The sequence below is a fragment of the Corvus hawaiiensis genome, chromosome 3 (genome assembly GCF_020740725.1).
Source record: "Corvus hawaiiensis isolate bCorHaw1 chromosome 3, bCorHaw1.pri.cur, whole genome shotgun sequence".
NCBI classification, from domain to species: Eukaryota; Metazoa; Chordata; class Aves; order Passeriformes; family Corvidae; genus Corvus; species Corvus hawaiiensis.
This window is the reverse complement of record NC_063215.1, coordinates 2,495,194-2,519,590: the sequence shown is the minus strand read 5'-3', so window position 1 is coordinate 2,519,590 and position 24,397 is coordinate 2,495,194. Positions and strand designations below refer to the sequence as shown.

At 43.8% G+C, this 24,397-nt stretch overlaps 1 protein-coding gene across 3 annotated transcripts in view; it reads left to right on the top strand.

Annotated features, from left to right (window-relative positions):
• The first annotated feature begins 375 nt into the window (after positions 1-375).
• KIF13B (kinesin family member 13B) overlaps positions 376-24,397 on the top strand; it is a 119,967-nt gene continuing 95,945 nt past the window's right edge. For all 3 annotated transcript variants that reach the window (XM_048296328.1, XM_048296329.1, XM_048296327.1), the window contains exons 1-2: positions 376-482; positions 10,737-10,830. In XM_048296328.1, the coding sequence (XP_048152285.1) occupies positions 428-482; positions 10,737-10,830 (149 nt within the window). In that variant the 5' untranslated portion in view covers positions 376-427. The remainder of the gene's footprint in view (positions 483-10,736; positions 10,831-24,397) is intronic.

The following is a 24,397-nucleotide window of genomic DNA, read 5'->3' as shown; positions in this document are numbered from 1 at the left end:
ATTCTGCGCTTAGACATTGGACGGGGCTGCCCAGGGAGGTGGTGGAGTCCCCATCCTGGAGGTGTCCAAGGAACGCCTGGATGTGGCACTCAGTGCTCTGGTCTGGTGACAAGGTAGTGACGGGTCACAGGTTAGATTCGGTGATCCTGGAGGTCTTTTCCAACCTAATTAATTCCGTGATTCATCCAGCCTGCTTCGCTCCCAGGCTAGGGGCAGTGGGAAGAACTACAGCTCCCACAGCGCACCGCGGCGACCCGCCGGGAGTGAAGGGGGCGGTGCGGGCGCAGTGCCCACTGGGAGTTGTAGTCCTGCCGGCATTGGCCTGGGCGCGGCGCCTCCCTCGCCGGCGCTCCTCCCCGCTCCGGCTCTCCCTCGGCAGACGGAAGCCGGGCAGGGACGAGGGAGCCGGGAAGGCTGGAGCGGCAGGATGGGGGACTCCAAAGTGAAGGTGGCGGTGCGTGTCCGCCCCATGAACCGGCGAGGTGAGACCCTCCCCCTTCCCCAGCATCCCCCTCCTCTGTCCTTCCCGGGAGCGGCGCGGGCCGGGGGTGCCGGTCCTTGGGGACAGGTGTCCACCGGGACAGGTGTGCCCCAGTGCGGGTGAATCGGTGCGTGTCCGTGTGTGCTTAATTATTTATCACGAATAAACACACCCTGGATAGGCACAGGCGGGTGTGTGGCCGCAGCCGCGCTGTGCTCGCCCTCCTCTCCTGATATCCCTTTTCCTAAACCTGCCTGGGTTTATGGCTTTATTTTTGCCGTGCCCGCTCCCCGGGGGAGCAGCTCTCTCCACACCTCTTGCACCTGCTTTACAGCCGGTTCCTGCTGGGACAATGCTTCCTTCTTCCTGCTTTGCGGTTTCGGGGGAAAATGCCTCTTTTTCTGCATTTTGCCCTGTGCTGATTCGAACCCCGCTGCTCTCCGACCCCTCGGTGCTTGAGCGGGACGCTGTTAACCAGATGACAGCGACACAAGGGCAAAAACAAGCAAGAAAATACAGAAGAGGAAGCGAGAATTGACAAGAGAATTTTTTTGTTGTTGTTTTTTGGGTTGTTGGTGGTTTTTTTTCCCCCCTCAACGAAACTTGCCTAAGGGTTATGTTAATCAGACCGTGGTCTGGGCAGCTGTTTAAATGTTTATTACTTGTCTTAATTAGAAAAACTTGCTCTGGATGATGAGGAAGTGAGTATGAAAAGGCAGCTTCAGCCAAGGAATAGGAAGGTGAAGAAGGCAGAAATCCAAGAAATGTGTTGGGTGGCTTTTTTTTTCATCCCACATTCTCACAGGAGTATGCCAATAACTCCTTTTGGGGAAAGGGAATCCAGTGAAGTCAGTTCAGTAGTTGAAGCAAAAAAAAAAGGAGGGAGAGGGGAAGCCCTTTATCGTCTACATGATCTGACATAAAATATCTTTTTTATTCCTTTCTGTAAAAAAGAAAAAGGGTTAAAGTATTGAATACAGTGATTCTACACCTTGTAAAATGTCAGCAGGGGAATGTTCACTGAGTTCACAAGAGCTCCTGAGTCCCACTTCCAGAACAAGAGATGGAGTTGATGCCTTTACAGTCTGGTGGTTTAGGGAAATCGAGGATATTCTGACCAAAAGCTGCATTTTGTTAAACTTCAGGTGTCAGCTCTCAAAACCGAGGAGGATCCATCCTTACAGAGAATTGCTTGGAGGAGATGGAGTGGCAGTGTGGAGGAGTTGGTGGGAGCTGGGAGAGGAGCTGAGAGGTTGTGCCTGGTGTCAGTGACAGACTTGGGCTTTCCTCTTGCTCATGTCCCTTTCCTGACATAGGTCATTTCCTTGGCTCTGCCCCAGACGTCTCCTGACTGCTTGGTGTTCCTCACCCCCGGGATTAGACAATAATTCAGGTTGGAAGGTACCTCTGGAGCACGTCAAATGAGATGAGGTTGCACAGGGCCTCTCTCAGTGAAGTTTGGAATCTCCAGGGGTGACTAATGCACCTCTCCCTCCCACATATACCCTACATCTGTTCAGCCCTGAGTTTGTCCACATGTCCCTTTCCAGCCAGGAACTGGGGGGAAGCAGTGAGGGAAGTAAAGGAATCTGGAGGAAATCTAGATTGTATCTAGTTATTCTCTTTCATGGAGTATTCTGAGTTGGAAGGGACCCATAAATCTAAGTTCTGTTTGTCTTTTATCCTGTATATACTTTATAATGTTCTGGAGAGGGTGACTCCTGTCAGGAGGCTCATCCAGGCGTGAGGGACATTTGAGTATCAATCCTTGATGCTCATCAGAGAGAAGGGGGGCCTGAACCCCCTGCTCTTGGCAGTTTGCAGCTATTAAACATCCTGTTATTTTTGAGTGATACCCAAATCCATTTAGGTCTAGCCTAGAAGATCCATGTCATTTTCTCCCTCAAACAAAATGTCCTGGAAGTGGGGTTTTTTTTCCCAGCAGATTATTTGTCACAGTCCAGATGTTTTGGTCAGGCCTAAACAACTGATACCTCCGTGTGGTATTTCTGATGTACCTAGAATTTATAGAAACAAACAGTGATATCAAGGCTGCAATTTTTCTTACCTATTTATTGTTAAATTTAAGAATTTGTGCCACTGATTTTCTGGAGAGTCATCCATTTGTAAGACTTCCGTGGACTGGCTTTTTTTTATTAGGCTTTGAGGCAAGAGGCAGCTTTCCTGGAAGCTCTTTCATATACATTTTGTTCTGAGCAGTATTTGTGTGGGGTTCTGGGGCTTTGGACCTGAAGCAAGTATTTGTTTTCTTCAGGATCACGAGTAATGTTCTTTCCTTCCCTCTGCACCGAAGGGCTTAACATTGCAAACCTGTCAGTTGGCTGAGACTGTGCAAAGTTAAGCTTTGAAATATTCTCAGTGTTTACGTGTGGTGGTGGTGGTTGTCTTTGGTGTTTGAGTTATGAATTTCTTAAGGCGAGGGTTTATTAGGTTAATAAAAGTGGTGCGCTTAACTGTTAGGAGTTTTTACAGCTCATAAAAGCATAATGGGTTCCTTGCCTGCCTGTGGAAGGGATTTGTGTATCAAATAATTGGTTATTTATAGCGGTCACATTTCAAGGTGTTTGGATTGAGGGTCCTGCTTCATTCTTATGCAGAGTGGTAATCCATAAACTCAGTTTATAGCACTCATTTTTAGTGAGGGGAAGCATTTCTAATTGTGCTTGGGTTTGGGGTTTTTTGCATCCAGGCTACTTTATTTTGCATCTTGCTTCAAATTAGACCTCAATTCCTACGAAGCCTGTGTGGAAGCTTTGCTTTTATAAAAATGCTGCTGCGTCCACACGTTCGCAGTGCCACGTCTGAAGTTGGAGGCTCTGCTGGGTGGCAACAGAGGCGTCTTTTTTTACATCCCTTCTACTTTGCAAACTGGGATCTCGATTAACAGGCTTTTATGAATTAAATAATTCAGTATTGTTTTGTTAGATAAGGCTCCTGGTCTTTTATTTTCTTGGCTCTGTAATTCACTAAAGTATTTCCTAGTGCACTGTGTTATTCAAATGGGGGTTTGATAACAATCAGGAAGTTCTTCTGCTGTTTTATTTAAGAGTTGTGGTGGATTTCCTTTCATGAGTGTCGTGTTTGACTTCTCTTAGCAGATATTCATCATATTTCAGGTAAATGCAAATCTCAAGCCATACCACGAAGCAAAGCAAATGACAGCTGAAGGCTTTTTAATTAAGATTTTTCTGACTGAATGCTTTGTTTTCAGGTGATGTTTGGGTACAGGCAGTACATTAGTATATTCAAGTCATTGTTTTTTCTTGTGCTTTTGGATCAGTTCAGTGCAGTGTTAATTAACGCTGATAGAAGTTGTTCTATTTTAAAAGAAAGCAATTTATGCTCAAGGATATGGCTGATGACACTTAAGCCAGACCAAACTGCTACGTCTCACTTGGGTCAATACTTTTTAAACAAGATAGGCAGGAAAACAACTGCCTGTATTCTGGCGATGCTGCTGGATTAAACTGCTCTAGAATTGTAGTGTAACACCTACAGCTCCAGTTTAAATACCTGGATTAAACTGCTCTAGAATTGTAGTGTAACACCTACAGCTCCAGTTTAAATACCTGGATTGCTTGTAAATACCCATTCAGGTATCTGTGGATATACATATTTATCCAGACTATCAGTGTCCAAACAGGGATCTTCTCATGCTTTGATGGTGAAGGTTCTGTTTCCCATGCTTGTAAGGAAGGAATTTGCTTTTGTGTCTGTACAAGCTTCTGATCACTGTGTCGGGTGGTAATTTTATGTCCTCCAACCCTTTTTGGAGGAGGTTTCATTTCCAGCCACTTGAAATGTTTTCGGGGTTTGAGGTGAGGAGGTGGGGGTTGTTCCTGTGCTCTTGTTTGTTTGTTTTCCCATGGAGATTACAACAGAGACAATTTATCTATAAATTGGAGTTTGTGCAAGCGGGTTTATAAGATTAATTGTGGTGTTAGAGGGAGTGAAGTGGCACCTCTTGTATCCTGATGGCAATGTGCAAACCACACGACTTTTCTTCACCGTTGTCCTCATAATGCATGAGTGCCTGGAGTTTGGAATGTTTCCTGGTGATGGTTGATAAGCTATAAAATAGTGTTTGGGCTGGGAGCAGGCTTAACCTTGAGATAAGGTGCCAAATGGGTAAAGGATGCAGTTAATGTTTCATCTTGTGAGGCAATCGTATTTTAAGAGCTCCTAAGGTGCTACAGCCTTACTCCCCACAGCCAGAGACTCCCAGACATCCAACGTGGGTGCCACAAAGGAATTTTAGTGCTAATTGCACCTTCGGAGCTCCAAGGGCAGGGGGAGGTTCCCATCCTGCTCTGGTTTCAGGTTGGCTGCTCCCCCTGAAGATCAGATACACTTGGAATAGCTCTGCCTGGGCTTTTGGGTGCTTGGTGGCAGAGCAAACTCTCTTGCATTTCATGCCTGTTGACTCCAGAGTGTTGAACTTCCTCAGAGCTTGCCGGAGTCCCCCACTCTGATTTATTTGCGGTGTTTGCAGCAGCAGAGTTGGCCGAGAGAAAGGTCCATGTCCAGATACATGAAGTACCTTCACTAAAGCTGTCTGGGGAACTCTTTCCTTGCAGAAAATGAAGCAGCAAAGGATAGAACACGGGTTTTCTTAGCGTTTGGACAACATGGAATTAACGTGAGAGGGCACCTTGCCTGTTCCATGTGCTCATGAGTTTGAGTTGACTTTCCCCTGACAGACAAGCTCTGATATCATTGTGTCCCCTTCCAGATGCACTCGTACATATTTAATGACCTTTAATCGCTGCAAACTGAAAATTTCATGACTTACATTTGAGCAGTTCATATAACAGAGAGGCTTGAAAGATACCTTCATGTTGGTAGATGTAAATTACAAGTCAAATTACTGTATTTTAGTCAGAATTTATCATCACTATGTCTCATAACCAGTTCCCTAAAAGTGTTTTTACACTCTTTTTTGCATATAAGCCCTTAACATTACTGTGTAGATGGAAGTTATTTACACATTCACTCATCTCCTCATTTAGTTTTGCCTTTATTTGTGTTGGCTCCTATGTAGCAAAGGGCAAAGAGAAAAGTCACTCTTGGGAAACAGATATTGGCAGGGAAACTTGAGGACTTGTTGTCTTTGAACTGGCTTTCACATTTCTGTGTCAAACAAAAAAACAACAGAAAACCTCAAACAACAGCCTGTCATTTTTTTTAGTTGGCTCTTAATTGATTTGTGTGATAAATAAATATTTTAAAGTTACTGTTTAAATATTTCTCAGTGTTTTTGCCACTTGCTTTTCCAGATCAAGAAAGGTATGAGAAACCAACTGCAATTTCTTCTCCAATACAACTTGACGGCTCAGGCCACAACATTCCAGGTCTAACCTCCAAGGGAATGTTAATCTCCTGAAAATCTACTGGCAATTTAAAATATAAAATTTCTATCGTCTGTCTTTACAGGAGATTATTTGAGCTTTTGTATTTGGGGCCAATTTTGGCTTATGAGCTTAGGAGAGGCACTTTAAACCTTTCACATTTTATTTGTTATACTTCAGTTGGTTTTTCCAGCTTTTCTGAAGCTCTACAAGGCCAGTTGTTCTGGTTCCCAGTAACTCTATAGAGCGGGAGGCCCATCTCCAAAGGGTCCTGAGGTGTCACTGAAAGTACAGCTGCCCTGAATCTGGTTAGTGGGACCAGGAGGAATCTGCTGACAACTTTTATTTGAACTGTGTTGTAACACCAGGCTCATGTCTCTGTTTCAGTGGGATTCAGGATCAAATGGTATTTGAAAAGGCTGGAACACTGTCAGCCTTCATAAACTTAATTTCTTAAATTGAGACCTAGTGGAAAAATTTACATGGAAATCAAAGCTCTTGATTAAGTGGGAAGTGCTTTCCCTTAATTCATAGAATGGTTTGGGTTGCAAGGGACTTTAGAACTCATCCCATTCCATCCCCTGCCATGGGCAGGGACACCTTCTGCTAGCCCACATTGCTCCAGCCTGGCCTTGGACACTTCCAGGGATCCAGGGGCAGCCACAGCTTCTCTGGGCAACCTGGGCTGGGTCCTCACTGCCCTCAAATGGAACAATTCCTTCCCAATATCCCATCTACCCCTGTCTTCTGGCAGTGGGAAGCCATTCCCTGTGTCCTGTCCCTCCAGGTCTTTGTCCCAAGTCCCTCTCCAGCTCTCTTGTAGCACATTTAGGCACTGGAAGGCTGCTGTCACTTTATACACTCTGAAAAAATAGGGAATGTAAAGAGGCAAGTATGGAGGGTCACATAATTTAAGACAGGTCTTTATCTACCCTGGCTGTGGTACTAAAAGGTCTTATGATGCCATGCCCCCCCCCCAGTCATGAATTTAAAACCTTGCAGACCCCCCTTATTTACTGTATCATTGTTCATTTTAAGATTGTTTCAAGCTGCCCTGCAAAAGCCATCTCTTAGGATCACTTTGTTTGGTTCTGAAATGCAGTGACCCTTAAGTGGGATGGTTTTTGGGGTCGTGGCTGAGGAAGCTGCAGTGTCAGCACGTGGCAGTTCAGGTGTTTTTGTTGTGCCACTCGAGGCAGCCACTAGAGTTGGGTACAACATTATCAGACCTCTGTTGTCAGTAGTCGCAGCCAATCCACGAAAACAGTTCCCTACCTGATCCGTAAGCAAAGACACAAATTTCCCAGAGGTGAAAACATCCAGTGTTTCCCAAAATACGTCTCTCCCTTTCCTCCAGGATTCACACACACTCCTTGTCTCTGCCCCAAACCTGATTAGTACATTTTCAAGTGGCACCTTTGCCAGTGTTTCCTAACTCTGTTGTGGAAAATCTGCTGGGGGGAGTTTATTTATCAGCCACATGACTGCTGTTACAGAGGGATTGGAAATTCCTACCTGTGGTGGGAATGGACCAGTGCCTGCTGAATCCACCATTCCTGGCAGTGCTAGGCTGCTCCTGGCTTCGCTTTTCCAGCTGTCTCTTGCTTGCTGACTTTTCCACCCTGTTTGAAACACACTGAAATTCTTAGTGAAAAAGCCCAAAGTGTATGTGGGGAGTAGGAGTGATTTTTACAACACCCGCAAGGCTTTTATCAAAGGTGTGGTAGTAATTTGGGATTGACACAAGCGTGGTTTCAGCTAAGATCTGCATTGAATCCCAGTTTTAGTCAAGTCTTGTGAGGAGCTGAAAAATCGTGGGAAAGGGGAAGGAGAGTGGCTTCCTTCAACCCCCACCTTCCAGTTTCACAAGTAAAATAAAAACTCATCCAAGGAACTCTCTGTGAGTAGCTTGGACACAACAATTATTCTTACACTCAGCCCAGCTTTGCTTAACACGTCTACAGCTGTGAAATGTAAATGTGGAGAAGTGACTCAGATACGTGTTACCCTCTTATTATGGATGTCACAGCTCTCTTACTCTGAAGCTGTGAAAGAGATTTTCGTTCCCTGCAATAAATGGTTCTTGATGTTGAGAGTTTGAGTTTTAATTCTTCAAAGAGCAGTTAGCTGATTAGTTTCTTATTTGATGAAGCAAATGAGTAGTTGATTGTGTTTTCTTGGTAATTTCCTTTCTTGGAAGCTAGAAGCAGGTTAGCAGTAATAATAGGTGAGATTTTCTTTTTGTTTAAGGTGCAAAGATTGGGATAAATCTCCAAAGTCTGACAGCGAGCCACTTCTGTCATCTTTTAATTTCATCTTTAATTTCTAAATTTCATGCTGCCTGAAAAAAACCACACCTGAATAGTTGAAGAAAATAATACCAAACTTTGACAAGTGAGTCCTTACTTACAGGACAAATTAAGTGGGATGTTTGGATGTGCATCCTTATGATCTTATCTTGGTGCATCCTAATTTTGCTTGTTGTTCAGGAGCAGCAAGTACCCAGCTCACCTGGGAGACACTGAAACTAGTAAAAGTAAGGGTGGAGTCCTGGTGTGATCATATCCGAAAGAGCAGGCAGATAATTTGACTAGAAGGCCAACCTGCTTTAATGATATTAAAAACTTAATGAGGTGGAAATGATGATGATATAAGTTTCAGTAGTGGCTAAGATTCATCTCTCAGTGTACTGGAAGCATTAAAGGATTCAGAAATCTGTCAAGGAATGTAATGGAGCCAGAATTTGAAGAAGGTGAATGATGTGCTGTTCAAACAGGATTTAAAGTGTTTCTTCAGCCGAAAGGAGAGTTGCCGTGTGAGCCTTTGGCTAAGGTAACTTGGATAAGCAGCCTTAAGGCTGTCTGGATCCAGACCCAGCTTAGAGGCTCAGTATAACTGTTTCTCAGGGGTTTATTTCATGTGACACCATGAACTGGTGGAGCAATTCATCTCTGCTGGGACAAGGTTTCTCCCAGCTCCTTTCTTCCCTCTGCACAGGTCTCCCGTCCTGTTTGCATGGCCAAGGTTTCAGTGGGGATGGAGCTTTCCATAGGGTCTGGATACATCTGTGTTCCATGTTGGGTTTTCTGCTGTTGAAGTAACGTGAGGTGACTTACAGAGGATCTTCTGAGCATGGCAGTGGCAGAAGGTGAGCAACAGGCACAGGAGGGAAGGACTGGGACCTCTCTGCTTGGCAATGGCTGCTAGTTTGGCTCACCACATCTTCCAAAACCGTGCAGCACACCAAGGTGAGGGGTTTTAATGTTATCTGTGAGAGGTGATAATCAGACAAGGTGTGTTGCACGGGACAAACTGGCTTTGAATCTTTTTTCCTGCAAGGACATTTGACTTTCAGGGAGTCTCTTATCCTGCCTGTGTGCTTTCTTAAGGATATTTCACAAAGAGAGGTTTAATGAACTGGGCAGTCATGGATGCAAAGCCTGCCATGGGCATTCTCTCTCAAGAGCTGCACTAAAAAAATGTGACAGAGACCATGCTGCTTGCAGACCTTGTGCTTTGCATGAGGCAGGTAAACCCTTCTTCAGGAGCTGGGAAAAGCAGGTCACTGCAGTACAGAGTGTTAATCACTAACCGGCCAGACCGAGATAAAGTGCCTTGTCGGATATGGGACGTATGGAGAACATGGTTTCATCTAAGCAAGCATGTGTTGCATATTAATAATAGGTAAATTGGCTTTCAGGGTGTGGGGAGAAATTAAAATAAACACTGGCTTCTGGATTCTTTCCAAAAATGCCCATGGAAGAACCTCCCTCTTACTATGTCACTTACCAGGAGCAAGAAGTCTGCAAGGTGCTGTGCAATGAAGATCTGTGCTCTCTGTCTGAGAGATTTCCAGTCTGAATTTATAAGGTGCTATGAGGTGAAAGAGCAAGTACAGGTGACTGAGAAGGAAAGAGCAGAGATGAAGGAGGATGAGGATTATAATTAACATGATTAGACACGAGCGTATTTGGGTGATTCAGCTGAGGTGCTGTACCCTGTGTGGGGTTGTTCAGCGTAGCCCCTCATCATCCTGGCGTGGGAGGGTGTGAACAGTGTGTCATGGCCATTGGAATCAGCACTTGGGAGCACTTTCCAGGGCCACTGTCACCATGCAGGGACATGCTTGTGTCCAGGCCCCGCGTCCTGCGTGTCTGTAGCAGTGACTCTGGGTGCAAGCTGTGTGCTTTATCCCATACCTAACTCTGTTTGTCACTGGGTGGATACTTTGGACTGCTGTCAGTGTTATCTGAAGCTTTTTATTTTGCTTTCCCCACCTCTAGGGCCGAGAATTCTCACACACTCCAAATATCCTCATTACTCATAGTCCACATCCCACTGCTTAGCGTCAATTGGCAGAGCTGGACTTCCCGGGAGCCTGTGGGGGAAGGACAAACCCTTTTCTACATGCTTGCACCTAAATTATTTTTGATGGGACTTGAATTTCTGCGAGCAGGTGCCCCAGGACTGACAGCTGGCACCATATCACAGCAGTGGCCGGGGAAAATGCGCTGCAGATGGCAGGGCCAGCTTTCCCTGTGAGGCATTGAGGGAGCAATAAGAAGAGCTGTCAAAGTGGTACCAAGCCTAAATGGTTCCTTTCCCCCAGAAGAAATTTCATACTGCCCTTGTATATGCTGATTGTCCTTCAGTGAAACCCAAGTGCTTTTTCTTGCTTTGAAAAGAGTGCTTGCTTTAAAGCTGGACAGGATCCATCCCATCAGAATATCCCTAGAAGTGGAATTTGGCAAAAGTCCTGTTTCTATTCTCTAGCTGATGGGTGGCTGTCAGACTGCATGAATAAATTTGGTGTCTGGAGGAAGTAATGGTGTATATAATCCCAGTGCTTTAGGAGCAGCACTTGACACTCTCTCATTTCTTTATAGAGCTTGATCTGCATACAAAATGTGTGGTGGATGTGGATGCAAACAAGGTTATTCTTCACCCCATAAACACCAACCTTTCAAAAGGAGATGGCAGGTAAGATTTTTGAATTGGGTAGGTCAGATTGCATAAATGAAATATGAGTCTAACAAGTAGGAAATGTAGGCCTTGATAGAAGGTTTTTCGGTTCAAAAATTACATATATCCTTTCCACAGTGTAATTGCCATCATCCATAAAATAAGGCTGATTTTTACCTTGCTGGGAAGTTGCTTGGAAAACCTTGTGCATATTCTTCCTGCTTTCAATAACATGTTAGTGCTTAATGTGTCCATGAACATTCATTTTTTTCTTGCGTGCTGCTATGGGACAGGAGAAATTTAAATCTGCAAAACAATTTGAGTGGGGCACAGTTTGTCATTTTGGAATGAAATTAATTTTCACAGTTGTTTTCTTATAATGGGTCATGGTGTGAGAAGGGGAATGGGAACATTCTGGAGAGATGTAGCTCTAGGAGTTTCTCGACAGTGGGGCATTCCATGCGTCAAAAACCTGTGGAGAGGTGGCTGAGGGTAGGGACCAGTTTGTGTCGGAACTGGCATTAATCTATTAAATTACTGTGAAACTGAAAAGTCATGCAATAAGTGGTAGAGTTAAGCTTGTGACTATTTCATTTACTGCTTGATGCAAGGGGAGGAAATGAAAAAATATATGCGTGAAACAAAATAATGGTGCAGGAAAAGGCAAAACCTGTTGCTGGATGTCTGCAGTCAATCCTCTGTTTCCTGGGGGGGAGAAAGGAAGAGGTCTTAAGGGTAACAGAAAGGAGAAAAATTCAGTTAAACACATTACAAAACAGAGTTTTGTTTAAATTTTTCATGTGAAGCTGAGCTGCGTATCAGGAGTCAGTATTCATTAACTGCTCTCTGATAATTTAAACTCCTCAAACCCAAGTGGTAGTAAATGGACAAGCGAAGAGATCATCAGGTGCAATATTTACCTTCCATTGTTAGTAGCTGAAAGATTTATTACAGACGGTGGGACTGGAGCTTTAATAAGTTTCTTAAAACCAAACAGGCTGTGTGTGGGGGGGTGTTTTTGTTTGTATCAATATCCTCCTCCTCCTCCAGGAACATGTGCATTGTTCAGCTGCCAAAACCCTACGTTGATTTGAGCCTCGAAAACTGCTAAAAATGGCAGGAAATTGAGATTCTCAGAAGCTGAGTCGGCCACAGCTGGATTAAAAATGTAACTCATGGTTTCTCTAAAACATGGCAATGAAATGCATGGTTTCTAGTCCCTAAAATGTGTTTAAAAACGTTCATGGGGCAGCCACACATCATGCAAATCGTGTCCCTTGGCAGGGGAGGGCTGGCTTGGCAGTGGCTTGAGGTCCCAGCCAAGGTGGTGAGCTCAGTGTGAGAATCCAGCACCGGAGCGAAGAATGCTTCATTTGCATCCTCACAAATACCCACTGCTAATCTAAGCAGGAAGCATACGAAATTTACATGGGGTGATTTAATAGAAGGGAGGAAAGTGGAGGCCCATTAACTGCACTGAGGGTTTGCCTGCACACGGTGGGACAACAGATCCCAAAAACACAAGTTAGAGCGGTAAGGGTTTGGAACAGGGTCCTTTTGGAACAGGTCACACCCTTGAGAGGCTGCTGCTGAATTGTCTTGGCTTCTGCAGCTCCATCAGAGGAGTCTTAAAAATCAGCTCAAGGAAAAGGTTAGTCTTAGCTGCAGTTTTTCTAAGTCTGGAGGTTAATTTATGCCCAGGTTCTGCTTCCGTTTCCAAATCCACCATCAACTACTTCACCTTCTGTTACAAAATAATTCCTTTGGATTTCAGACTTTTCTGGTGTCTCAAGTGAGCTGAAGGAATTCTGGCAAACCTTTTAACTGAACAGGGAAAAGAGAAGTAAATAATATTGTAAATACACAGTTCAGGTGCTTGCAAAGCAGGGCAAGTTTGAAAACCTCCAGAGCTTTGCTGCATTTCTCATTGAGATGCCAGGGCAAATTTAGGAACTGGGAAAAGAATTTTAGAAACAGAACTCTGTGCTGTCACATCCCCACTTGTCGTGACTCAGCTGTGCTCTGGCAGGGAGTGACATTTGGGAAAACAACCCATGACTTTTGGATTTACGCATTTTTTCCCCAATTCCATCCTCTCTGGGAGAAACCAAGCCTGGGAGATTGATGTAAATAAATCCCCCAACTTGAGGTATGTGGGACCTGACTGTTGGATGTGGCAAGCTGTGTCCATGTAATTGCCACTGAAATGTTGTCAGGTGTTCAGAAAAATGTAGCTGTTTGAAATTTGACATTAAAAAATAAGGAATGTTTTGAAAATCTGGGTGATGACTGATGGACCTCACTTTTTCTTGAGTATATTACTTACACATTCCTCTAGAGACTTGAGGATTAATAAGTACATGTAAAACAGTTGCTCTTAAAAAAAGTCTCTTCTCACATGGCTGAAAAAAATCTGGTATTCTCCTGTTATTCCTTAACCAAGAAATGACCTTTCCTGAGCTGGAGAGAGAGGCAGCAGTTATTTTATTGAGCAATCCTTAATGGTGTTGTGCAGGTTTCAGTAACTTGATCACGTACAAAAGATCAATTTTAAAATCCATGGGATGACCTCCAGGCTGGGCAGGCTTTGCTATTAACCTTGGGCTGTTGGGGGGGGGTGGGTTTGGTTGAGTGGCGGCTTCTTGTGTTAAAATTAAAATTATACCATGTGGAAATGCTCACCCTTTTCTTTAGCTGCCTTCACAAAATTAATTGTGACAGAGCTTTGAGTTTCTGTCACAAATTTCCCCAAATGACCTCTGTAAATCAAAATCTCCCCTCAAGGATGTGTGAAGCTCCAGGGATTCGCTGTGGATGGATAATACCATTAGCATGACTTGTCCCCTCCTTTGTTTGCCTTCCTGAGCTGTCTGCTCCCTCTGCTCTCCCTGTTGCAAAGGTCAAGGCTGAAGTTTCTTTATCAACTCGGGATTTACTCTGTGCCGCAAAGATTACTCACAGCATTCTTACTCGGTGGCTGGGGCTTGGAAGAGGGTGTGAACTCATTGTAGGTGAAGTGAATAGATAAATCCTGGGCAACAATTGGAATGTTTATGGGAATTAATTTTTTGGAAAATCTCCAAATTGACTCTAATTATTCCAGGCTCCTTTATAGCCTTTTTTTTTTCTTTTAACTATCGATTTGCTTGTGGTGTAATTTTACATTTCCCAAGCAAGACTTATTAAGAAGATTTAATTTTTTTTTGACAGGTCAGACAAAGGAGGTTTATGCTGTCTTGCAGACATGACTGTAATTGATGTGTAACTGATATGAGCTCAGAGATCAGTGGTGTATCAGTCTGGCACAGCCCTGTGAATCAGCAGTGATACTTGTAAAGCAAAGCATTCATTAAATCTGCCCAGCAAACCACCTTCGAGCCTTTTTATTAAGAGAAAATGCTTAAAAATGAAACAAGTGCTGACTTCACTGTACTTTTGTTGCAGTTTGTGGTTTCTAGCTGCTTTCCCTCTTGTTTTGCAGAACAGAGAGATTCCAAAGACTGGCGCAGGGTAAAAACCTCTTCCAAGGAATGAGTGCAGCTAACTGGAGCTGACAAGTGTGTTAAACCAGGCTGGGTTTTTCCTTTTCAGCTATTGTAATGTCTTTATAATTAGTGCTTTGTAGTAGATAATTCAGTAATTGAGGATCTTTATAAAGATTTGCTTTTAAGGTATCTATTTCTGGATTTAAACCAGTTTATTTTTCTGTGCTCGCACAGACACTTTTTTTGCTCATCCAGTTGTGGCGCTTACACTCAATTTGGTTGTTTTTAAGGAGATCTGGAAATTGAGAAGGGATGTGTGTTATTATCTTAGGCTTGAGGATTTTTGTAGCCTTGCAGCAGCTGAGCTCAGTGATTTCTGCTTTGATGAGGAACTCGGTGAAGCCCAAGTATATTTTACATAGGCAAGAATATTTTTAGAGGATTCTTCTGCCATTCCAATTCCTGCTTTCTTTCTGAGACATCTGACAGTCCTAAAGAAGGTCATGGGGAGATGGGGCTTGGAGCAACCTGGGATGGTGGAAAATGTCCTTGCCCATGGCAGGAGGTTGGAATGGGACGAGCTTTTAAGGTCCTTCCAACCCAAACTATGATTCAAGTGGGTAATAAATTGCTGGTTTCATGTGGATGATGGACTTCAGGCAGTGGTTGGGTTAAAATGAACAGACCAGTGTGTTAAAACTTCCTTGAGTTTGTCTTTGGACTGAAGTTTTTTTCTTCTTACAAAGCTGAAGAAGCTTTTAATCCTTTTGAAGAAATGAAGATTAGGGCAAATTCAGACAGAATCCTGGCAAAGACTTAGGTACTGAAAAAATGCTACCAGAAAAGAAGTATTGGGGTCTCACAGACTAAGCAACATTAGTCCACTCATTTTGAAGGGTTAAGTGCAAAGTGCAGGAATGGTAACAAAACACACGTGACTTTAAATTTGAAAACAAACAGTTTGATTGCTAAAAACTGTAATAGGGTGTTCTTGCAGGCCCACGCAAGCTCCCTGTGCTCTCTGTTAGCCGGGAATCCCATGCTGCCGAGGCAGGAGCATGTGGAGAGGCAGGATAAGCTCCTGCTTGGCACAGCCTGAGCAGTTACACAATGTTGGGTCTGCCCAGAGCAAGGTGAAGCCGCCTTTCACCTGCCTGGGGTGTGTGGGTGACTGCTTAGTGTGACTCCAGAACTCCACTTAAAGCTGCTAAAAGCTGGAAATAAGCCATGACTTAGCAGCTCTTGCTGTGGGGGAGTGTTAGAGACCTTCAGCTCCCTGGATCATAATGGGAAATGCTAATTTTAGTGTGGAAGTGCCTTAGTAGTGAGGTGGCAAAACTGCACATAAATCGATTTCTTGTGCAGAAATTACAGATAAGGGAGTGTGTTCATTGGGATGAATGTACAATGAGTGGAAAAACATTAATTTTAAATTAAAAAATATCTCAGTGATGCAACAAAGTATATATATCATATTTCAGTGAGCTATACAAGGAATACATGTGGAATGATAAGCAAAAATCCCCGTTAAAGAAAGGCTTGTCAAAAATTGAACACGTCATGATCCTGTTTATCTTTGTTTTATATCTTACAATTTTTGCAAACTGACATCCATTTGCGTCACTCAGAGAGTCAAGATGCCTAGAGAGGAAATGCTGACAGGATTATATAGGTGCTCCTGTATATGCAGATATGTATGAACTGGAAAAGCTGACTGGTAGGAGTAACCAGGGAAAACTTGACTTTTAAAAAATAACTTGTGGCAGCAGGAGCACGTCGGGGTGCAGACTTCACTTCCACCCTGGGAAAGGACATGCTTGATCAGAAAAGGAGGCAAATATGTGAAGGCATTGCTATTTATGGAACTAATCTGCAGAGCTCCATGCTCCCACGAAAAGAGGCAATTACTAGTAGATAGTCATGGAAAAATGCCCACATTTTCTTGAAAATCACCCAGGATCCTGCCTGATGTTAGGCAAGAACCACTTGGAGAGCTGTCTCATCTCAGGCATCTGTGTCCCCAGCTGTTCCTGCATTTGACTGAGGAGTCTCAGCTGTTGGACACCACCAGAAATGGAATACTGGGCTCGCTGAACCATTTGCATGCTGTGGTACGGTTGCTATTTGACAGCAAAGCAATTTAGAGGGAGAAATATTATTGTCTTTGAAGATGGGTGAAAGCTAATTGCTGTGCCTTTGCTTCTCCACATCTTTCCTGGCATTGTATTAATTCCGTATAAACTGCTTGGGGTGGGGAAAATTCAGATTAGGATGTGTGGAAGGGATGCAGAGTTGCACTAAGCAGGAATGGCTCCCGTGGCTGAGTGGTCACGCTGGTGCATAAAACTCTGAGAATGAGATTTCTGGGTTAGATGTTAGTTCAGCATTGTCATCCAGGGAACAGATTTGTGTGTGCAATATTTTCATGTGCAGCAGTGTTCCAGGAAGTTGGAGGGGGGCAGGGAGTGTGTGTGTGTTTTCCCGAGGCCGAGAGCTGACATCCAGAAGAAAGGGAAGTCTGCCGCTCTCGACATCCAAGCTGGTGTTTTGTGGGCACAGAACAGCTCACGGGAAGTTCATGTTTGCAAAAAACAGCACCATGAGATTTTTCCTGCACTGCCAGCTTGGCCTCTGTTGCGTCCCTGCCCAGTTCTTGCTTCAAGCATGAGCTTGTTCTGTAAAATTATGATTGTTCTGCTGGGTTTTATTGGTCAGGTTACTGAACAGCCTAAAGAAGTTAGAAGAGAAGGGAAAAATATGCCTAATTTAAAATTGACAGAGTAATTTAAATGAGTGAATGAAATAATGGTGAAAACATTGCTTTTTCAGTCTGTTACCAGAGCTTATTTTGTAGGAAGTGGTATTAAATAAAAGTGGTATTATTATGGAGGTGAACTTATGCTGGGGGAGGTTTAGGTTGGATATTAGGAGCAGTTTCTTCACTGGGATGGTTTCACGCATTGGAAGGGGCTGCCTAGAGAGGTGGTGGAGTCCCCATCCCTGGAGAGACTTAGAGCTGTGTGGATGTGGCACTTGGGGACATGGGGCAGTGCTGGGAGAATGATTGGACTTGATGGTCTTAGAGGGCTTTTCCAACTTTTTTAATTCCATGTGTATTAAGGCTAGACTGCATCCAGCTCCCAGTCGTCTGTTCTTCTCAAAATTGTCTTCTGATATAAAAATTATATGACTAAATATTTCTGATGAGTTTCTGCAGTACCTAGAAATCATTTTGTTCAAAGTGTCCTGTGGACAGCAGGACTGGCACACAGGACTCTGCCACTGCCCCGCCCGAGGCTTTGGCTGCACAAGGGGGAAATTAACTTGCCCAAGGAGGTGAAGGCTCACCATCTAAAATCCTTATCTCATGTAAAATTGAAAAGTGGGAGTTCTGCCAAGAGAGAACGGGGTTGCTGAGCTTCCAAGCTGTGCTTTTGAGGAGGTGTTTGCTCCAACTCACGTGCTTTGACTGAAGTAAAGGTGAAAATCCGAGAGAGAGAAACCTGCCATTAATTTTTGTGATGGATCAAAAAAGTAAACAGAAATTTTGAACTGTGCTTTTGTGTGTCAATGTGCTTAAAACAGACCTGTAACCTATTTTGTATTGCTTAAGAAAATAAATGGTGAGACTTTGTGTTAGTGATTTCTTTTATAGCTGATTCCCTTCCCACCAGCTGGGTCACACCTATTTACTTCTACCTTTTTTTATGGCAAACATAGTCATGTTAGGATTATCTGTTATTTATAAGCTCTGTGCCCATGTGGCAGGTGAAAACTGCTTTAACATGAGGCACATCCTCTTGGCCATGTCACTACTGGAATCATCCTTGGCCCCCTCATATTCCTTGGATGAACATCAAAGAGGCCTTTTTTGATCTTGCTGCTCATTTGACCAAGTTGGTAGTAACCTGCTGCATTTGAGGGAAAGAGCAAATAGATAAAGAATAAATTTGTTTCATGTCATGTGATCTGAAGTCCAACCCTCAGCTTGTGCTTTATTGATTCTTAATCTCTGGTGCTTTTTACTCTTTAAAACCCAAAATGTGTGATGTACCTGAATTCTTCACTAACTTGAAGGTTTTTGACTGCAATCTAGCAGCAAGTTCTGGAGTACCCTTGGCATTACTGACCTGCTTGCAGACAGCATTTGGAGGTTGGTGGTGATAATTGCTCAGCATCCAGTCCTTCAGGAAAACCCCTCTGGAGCCAGCAAAGGCTTTTGACTGGGATTTCTCCAAGGAGTTGACTTCTGCTGCAAACAGAAAGTTATCTGCCGTCCCTTCCCACAGCGGTACCAGCAGTAGGGACCAGTTCCCAGAGCTGGGTTGTTTTCTGGGAAAAACCTCAACACAACCACGATACAAAACCAAAACCCCTCTTGGTGCCACGTTGAAGCTATTAGAATGAGTGTGGTTAATATTTGAGTGGAATGTAGCTTTTATTGAGCCATTTATGGCTGTTTTGAGGGAACTGTCTAAACAGTTTTGCTTTTCAAGCCTGCCTGAATCTGAAGCTCTCAATATCAGATCGTTGAGCTTCAAGGAGACTGTGAAGTGTTAATTGTTTTCTTGACTGCTTAAATCTACAAGCTAAACCAGACAAATTAATTTGCTTTAAGAGGACACGCTGTCTCTCTCCCTTCCTCCCTCTCTCTCCATCTATATATATATGTATATCACTGTTTTTATGCTTAGCCAATTTTATTTTGGGGATGTTTAAGATTAACTCCAAAATCCCGATCTCAGATTAATATGATAATGAGATCAGAAAAAGATGTAAGAGAGGATATTTCCCACCCTCCAACATGATTGATTAGTAATAACCGGGATAACCTTGTGCTGTACAACTCTTACAATCAAAATGACTGGAACAGAGAGTGTATAGATGTGTTCCCTAAGATAATTTGAAATAAGATAATCTGAATGTTCAGGGTTGAGCTTCTTAGGCAGGACAGGGTTTGATGCTCTCCTGAGAAGGTGGATAAATAACTCGTATTATCAGTGATTGTATGGTCAGCTAGAATATAGAGGCAGATAATACCACATACAGTCTTTTAATTTCCTTAGGTTTTGGAAAATGGAATATAAAAACTGTCAGGGTTTGTTTCCTAAATTATTTCTGAGTTTATCATGAAAAGCGAAGGAAAGGAGAAACCTCTTCGTGTCTTAGAGCCATTGTCCTGAGGACATCTGAACAAGCTTTGAGAGTGCATCAGTTTGAGGTAATTTGTCTTTTTTTGTTGTGGTGGGGCTAATTTTAGGATGGCACTGTTGCACCTGATGCTACCTTACACTTATGGGGTTTATTTTGATTTTGTCACCAGCTCTGTAAAGTCTGAAATAAAACTACTGAATGCAGAGGACCTTGTTTCTGTGTGTGTTTCTTACAGTAAAATGGGAAAATTGCACTTGCAGTAGCACCTCAAGATTTGCTTCAATATTTTATATTCTTCTACCTATTTGAATGTCAGTAGATGGGGGAAAACGTTACAGGCCTGTTTGTTCTCCTCCTCCTGTGAGGAGAAATCAACAATCAGCATCTTGTAGGTATTTCTGGTTTTTGTTTTCCATGAGCTCGGTCTGCAGGAATGCAGCATCTGCTGCTCTTGCATGGGCAGCACCCTTCCCTCTGCTGGGAATGCTTTTCCTTCCTGGAAAGAAGCTCTGGAAGTATGGCTGTTTATGGCCTCCTCCTAAAAGGAGCACTAAGTTTTGTGTTGTTGCAGTTTTAGAAGAACCAAACTACCTTCCCTTGGTTTTAATTTGCGTTAAAATAATTTGTGTCTTTATCCATTCATTTTGTGTGGAGCAGGGCAAATTCTGGGGATATAAATCTGGCTTCCTGTGCGCTGCTGTGGGATGAGTGTTGCATTCACTGCTCTGGGAGCATGTGAAAATAACATTTTAATTAGTGCTCGAAAGTTCATGGCAGCCTTGATAAGCATAAGGTTTGATAAGCATATACTATCTTACAAAACTAATTATCCAATTGGAGCTCCTTTGAGGAGAGAAGCAGTCAGGGTAATAGGGATTTTTTTTGCTAAAGGAAGAGAGCGGGACATGAAGGATATCATGAGAGGAAGGATGGACTTCTCTAAGAGCAATGACTGCATGAGGGGATTTAAGTTTTGCCTCAGCTCTACCATATGCTCCTTATCTGACTGTGGACTGCAGATTCCTCCCTTCCATTTCAAGCCTCTAAAATAAATCTAGCATTTTTCCCATTTTTCTGGTTGCTATCTAGTCCAAGAAGCATTTTACTGTGTGGGAGGGTGGTTTTTTATTGTTTGAGTTGGGTGGGTTTTGGTTTGTTCTTCTTGTTATTGTTGTAATCTTGGGGGTTTTGTGTTTGGGGATTTTTTGGTCTTTTTTTTCCCCCGCAAGAAGCTTCCTGTGCTGGTGTATAATTAATTAGGTCACAGCACTCAGTGGGGCCAGAACTCTGAGCCCTCCTATTGTGGTAGTGACGTAAGGAAACCCTATATCTTAATGTGTATTGTCTGAGGTTCTTAGGCTCGTCCACTTACTTGAATCCTCAGCCTTCTGGAAAGCACAGTACCATTTTCTGCCTTTCTCCTCAGGGTTTGTAGGCTCCTGCCAGCATTTTGTTCTGTCCCTCAGCAGTCAAAGCCTTACTGTGCTGATCAGATAAATGAAATGAAGGAGCAGGATATCCACTCAGCTTTATCTGGGTAGTCCTGCAGAGATGAGTGCTTCCAGCTCTCTGGATTTTTTAAAGCATTACTTGCATACATTTATGATCTGAATTTTATCTGTACTTGGGAGAAAATGTAAACACTCAAAAAATATTCTCTAATATGAATCTGATCAAAATGTAGCTCTGATCAAACTGCCAGAATGCAGGGTTAGATTGGAAATTGGGAAGAAATTCTTCACTCTGAGGGTGGGGAGGCCCTGGCCCAGGGTGCCCAGAGAAGCTGCGGCTGCCCCTGGATCCCTGGAAGTGTCCAAGGGCAGGCTGGCTGGGGCTTGGAGCAACCTGGGATAGTGGAAGGTGTCCCTGCCCATGGCAGGGGATGGAATGGGATGAGCTTTAAGGTCCCTTCCCATCCAAACCATTCTGGAAATCTATGGCATTGACTTTATCCATTATTTTATTCTTCTGTCAAACCTTTTTGTGGTTTGAAGGCTCTTCTCCCTACTCCTCTGAGCTCTTGGAATTGTATTTGTCATCAGCCAACTTCTGTGTTGGCATGTATGTATGTCACAGCCCATATATTTCTGATTCCTTCCCAAAAATGCACCTAAAGATAATATCTTTGCAGAGTTTGCAGCCGTGGCACCGTGGAAAGGGAGAGTTACAATGTGCTCAGCAGAAACTTTAGAGGTGTGAAGAAAAAAAAAAAGGCAGAAAGACAAAGAAAAACCATATGCAGATTTTGTGGCAGAGAAGAGAGAAATAGGGATGGTTCTGAGAGGAAGCAATTATCTGGTTGCTGAAACCACATTTGCAGCAGCTGGAGCTTACACACATCTCTACTGCCTACAAGTTTTCTTGCTTAAACACCTGCCCTAAGCAGCAAAGAGGTTGTGAAGCAACTTCATACTGAAACCTCCCACCCATGCTCTGCTCCCGCCTGTGCAAATCCTCTCTGCAGAGTTGGCACACGTGGTTTTATCTCTCCCTGTCACCACTGAGGTATCTTCCTGTGCTGCTAAGAGTTTAGTTGAATTGCAGGAGGAGCACTGGCAAGTCTTTCACAGTGTTCCCAGTGCAGGAATTATGTGGGATTAGTAGAACTATGGCAGGTTCACACCGCACAGGAGTGCAAGTGGTGCAGAATAAGCTCAATTCTGTGTGCTAAGGAATTACTGCAGCATGTGGACATAGGGTGGGAATTGGGCATAGTCCTCCATGACCTGATTTCTGGTGATAATGAAGAATCTCGTGGTTAAATGATGAGGTGTTTTACTTGTGAAGGTGGCACAAGGTGGAACTGGTAGAGCTCTCCGAGAGTGTGTGATGTATATCCTGGTACAGCTTCGTGTGAAATTATGTCAGTCTTTGGAATCACAGAATGGTTTGAGTTGGAAGGAACCTTAAAGACCATCTCATTCCAACCCCTGCCATGGCCAGGGACATCTTCCACTATTCCAGGTTGCTCCAAGCCCCGTCCAGCCTGGCCTTGGACACTCCCAGGGATCCAGGGGCAGCAACAGCTGCTCTGAGCACCCTGTGCCAGGGCCTCACCACCCTCACAGCCAGGAATTCCCTCCCAATATCCCACTCAAATCTCCCCTTTTCCAGTTTGAAAGCATTCCCCCTTGCCCTGTCCCTCCATCCCTTGTCCCAAGTCCCTCTCCAGCTCTCCTGGAGCCCCTTTAGGCACTGGAAGGAGCTCTCTGGGTCCTTCTCTTCTCCAGGTGAACACCCCCAGCTCTCCCAGCCTGGCTCCAGAGCAGAGGGGCTCCAGCCCTCAGAGCATCTCCATGGCCTCCTCTGGTTTCACTCCAACAGCTCCACATCTTTCCTGTGCTGGGTTCCCAGGGTTGGATACAGTGTCCCAGGTGGGGTCTCACCTGAACAGGGCAGAAGGAGAATCCCCCCCTCCCCTGCTGCCCACGCTGTGGGATGAGCCCAGGGCAGTGTTGGCTTTCTGGGCTGAGATTGTTGAGCACTCTGTAATCAAATATTTCCTCATACCTTTGTTTTCCTTGTCCTCCAGTCCCTGTTCAGGTTTCTCAGGTGACATTTTCCCAGGTCAGGTCATGCCAACAACCCCTTTCCAGAGGCCGTGGCTGAGATTCTGTGTACTATGTGACAGCTCTTTTGCTGAGCAAGGAGATCACTTGGCTGCCTCCAGGTGATCCTTGGAGATCTGAGAAGCAGAGGAGTCCTGGAATAATTCGGAATTGCTGTTGGAGTGATGGCAGGCTTACACATGGCTGTCTTAAACACAGGGCTGTGGCTATGGAGTCACAGGCTGGAAGGGACCTCTGGAGATATCTACTCCATCCTGCCCTCCTCAGGCAGGGTCTCCTGGAGCTGTTTACCCAGGATTATGCCCAGATGTTTTTTTAATATCTCCAGATATAATTTCTGTAGCTCTCTGTGCATTAATAAAACCGTAAGTTGTTTGTGTGCTGCTGAAGAGTGACCTGATTCCGAGTGGAATTTGGATTACACCTGTCTTGCTGAGATGGGGGAACTAAGCTGACAGAACTCAGTATAAATACCAGCTGTCACTGGATAATCATGTCCATAATTAATATGTTTGAAAGTGAGAGACAAGTTCATTTTCAAGGCAGTAGTGATGTCAGCAGTTAATTGTAGCTTCATTTGCGAGGGGTTGTTGGCAAGGCACGAGTCTGTACCTTTTGGTAAATTATATTTAGCAGAACATCCATCCAGAAACTATAAAAATTAATCACAATTATTTCATGTTAGTCTTGAATAGTTATCTTCTAAATGAAAACTTAGTTTATATCTCATGTTGAAGTGGTACCCAAAGAAATTCCAATTCAACCAGGGCTGAGTGTTTCTTGTGTTTTAACTGTTGACTGCTTTGGCTTGTGTGGACGCAACCTCTGCAGGATGTCCTTTGTCCTGAAAATTCAAGGATTTAAAAATGATTTTGTCTCTCCTTCAGTCATTTGTCATTTGGGGAGGATCTTGCCTGAGCTTTTGGATTAGTTCTGGGAGGTTCTTCAGCACATCAGTGATGATAACCTTTAGCAAAATTTGCCATGCACGCTCCAGGTTACCATGGCTTTTGAAACAGCATTTTTTCCTTACATTTTGAACATTAACTGCTTGGATCCTTGAACCTTGACAATGGCAGATGTTGGTGAAGTGTTTTTTTCTAGAAGGAAAAAGGTTGGATAGGAGAAGGGATAATTTGAACAGATTCATTCAGACACTGCAGGTGAGGTAGAAAGATGAGTGTTCAGGAGTTCATGAGTTCTGGTTATGCCAGTGCTTTAGACTTGCTGCAAATTTTGGCAGATATAATTCCAAAGACTTCAGTGGCACTAGCAAGTTCTAAAACTGTTGCCACGTTGCATAAAAGTCATTAAGCCTTGTTTATTGTCAGGGTTAATGCTTAGAAAGAGCTTGATTCCTTCAGGAAAAGTATTGAA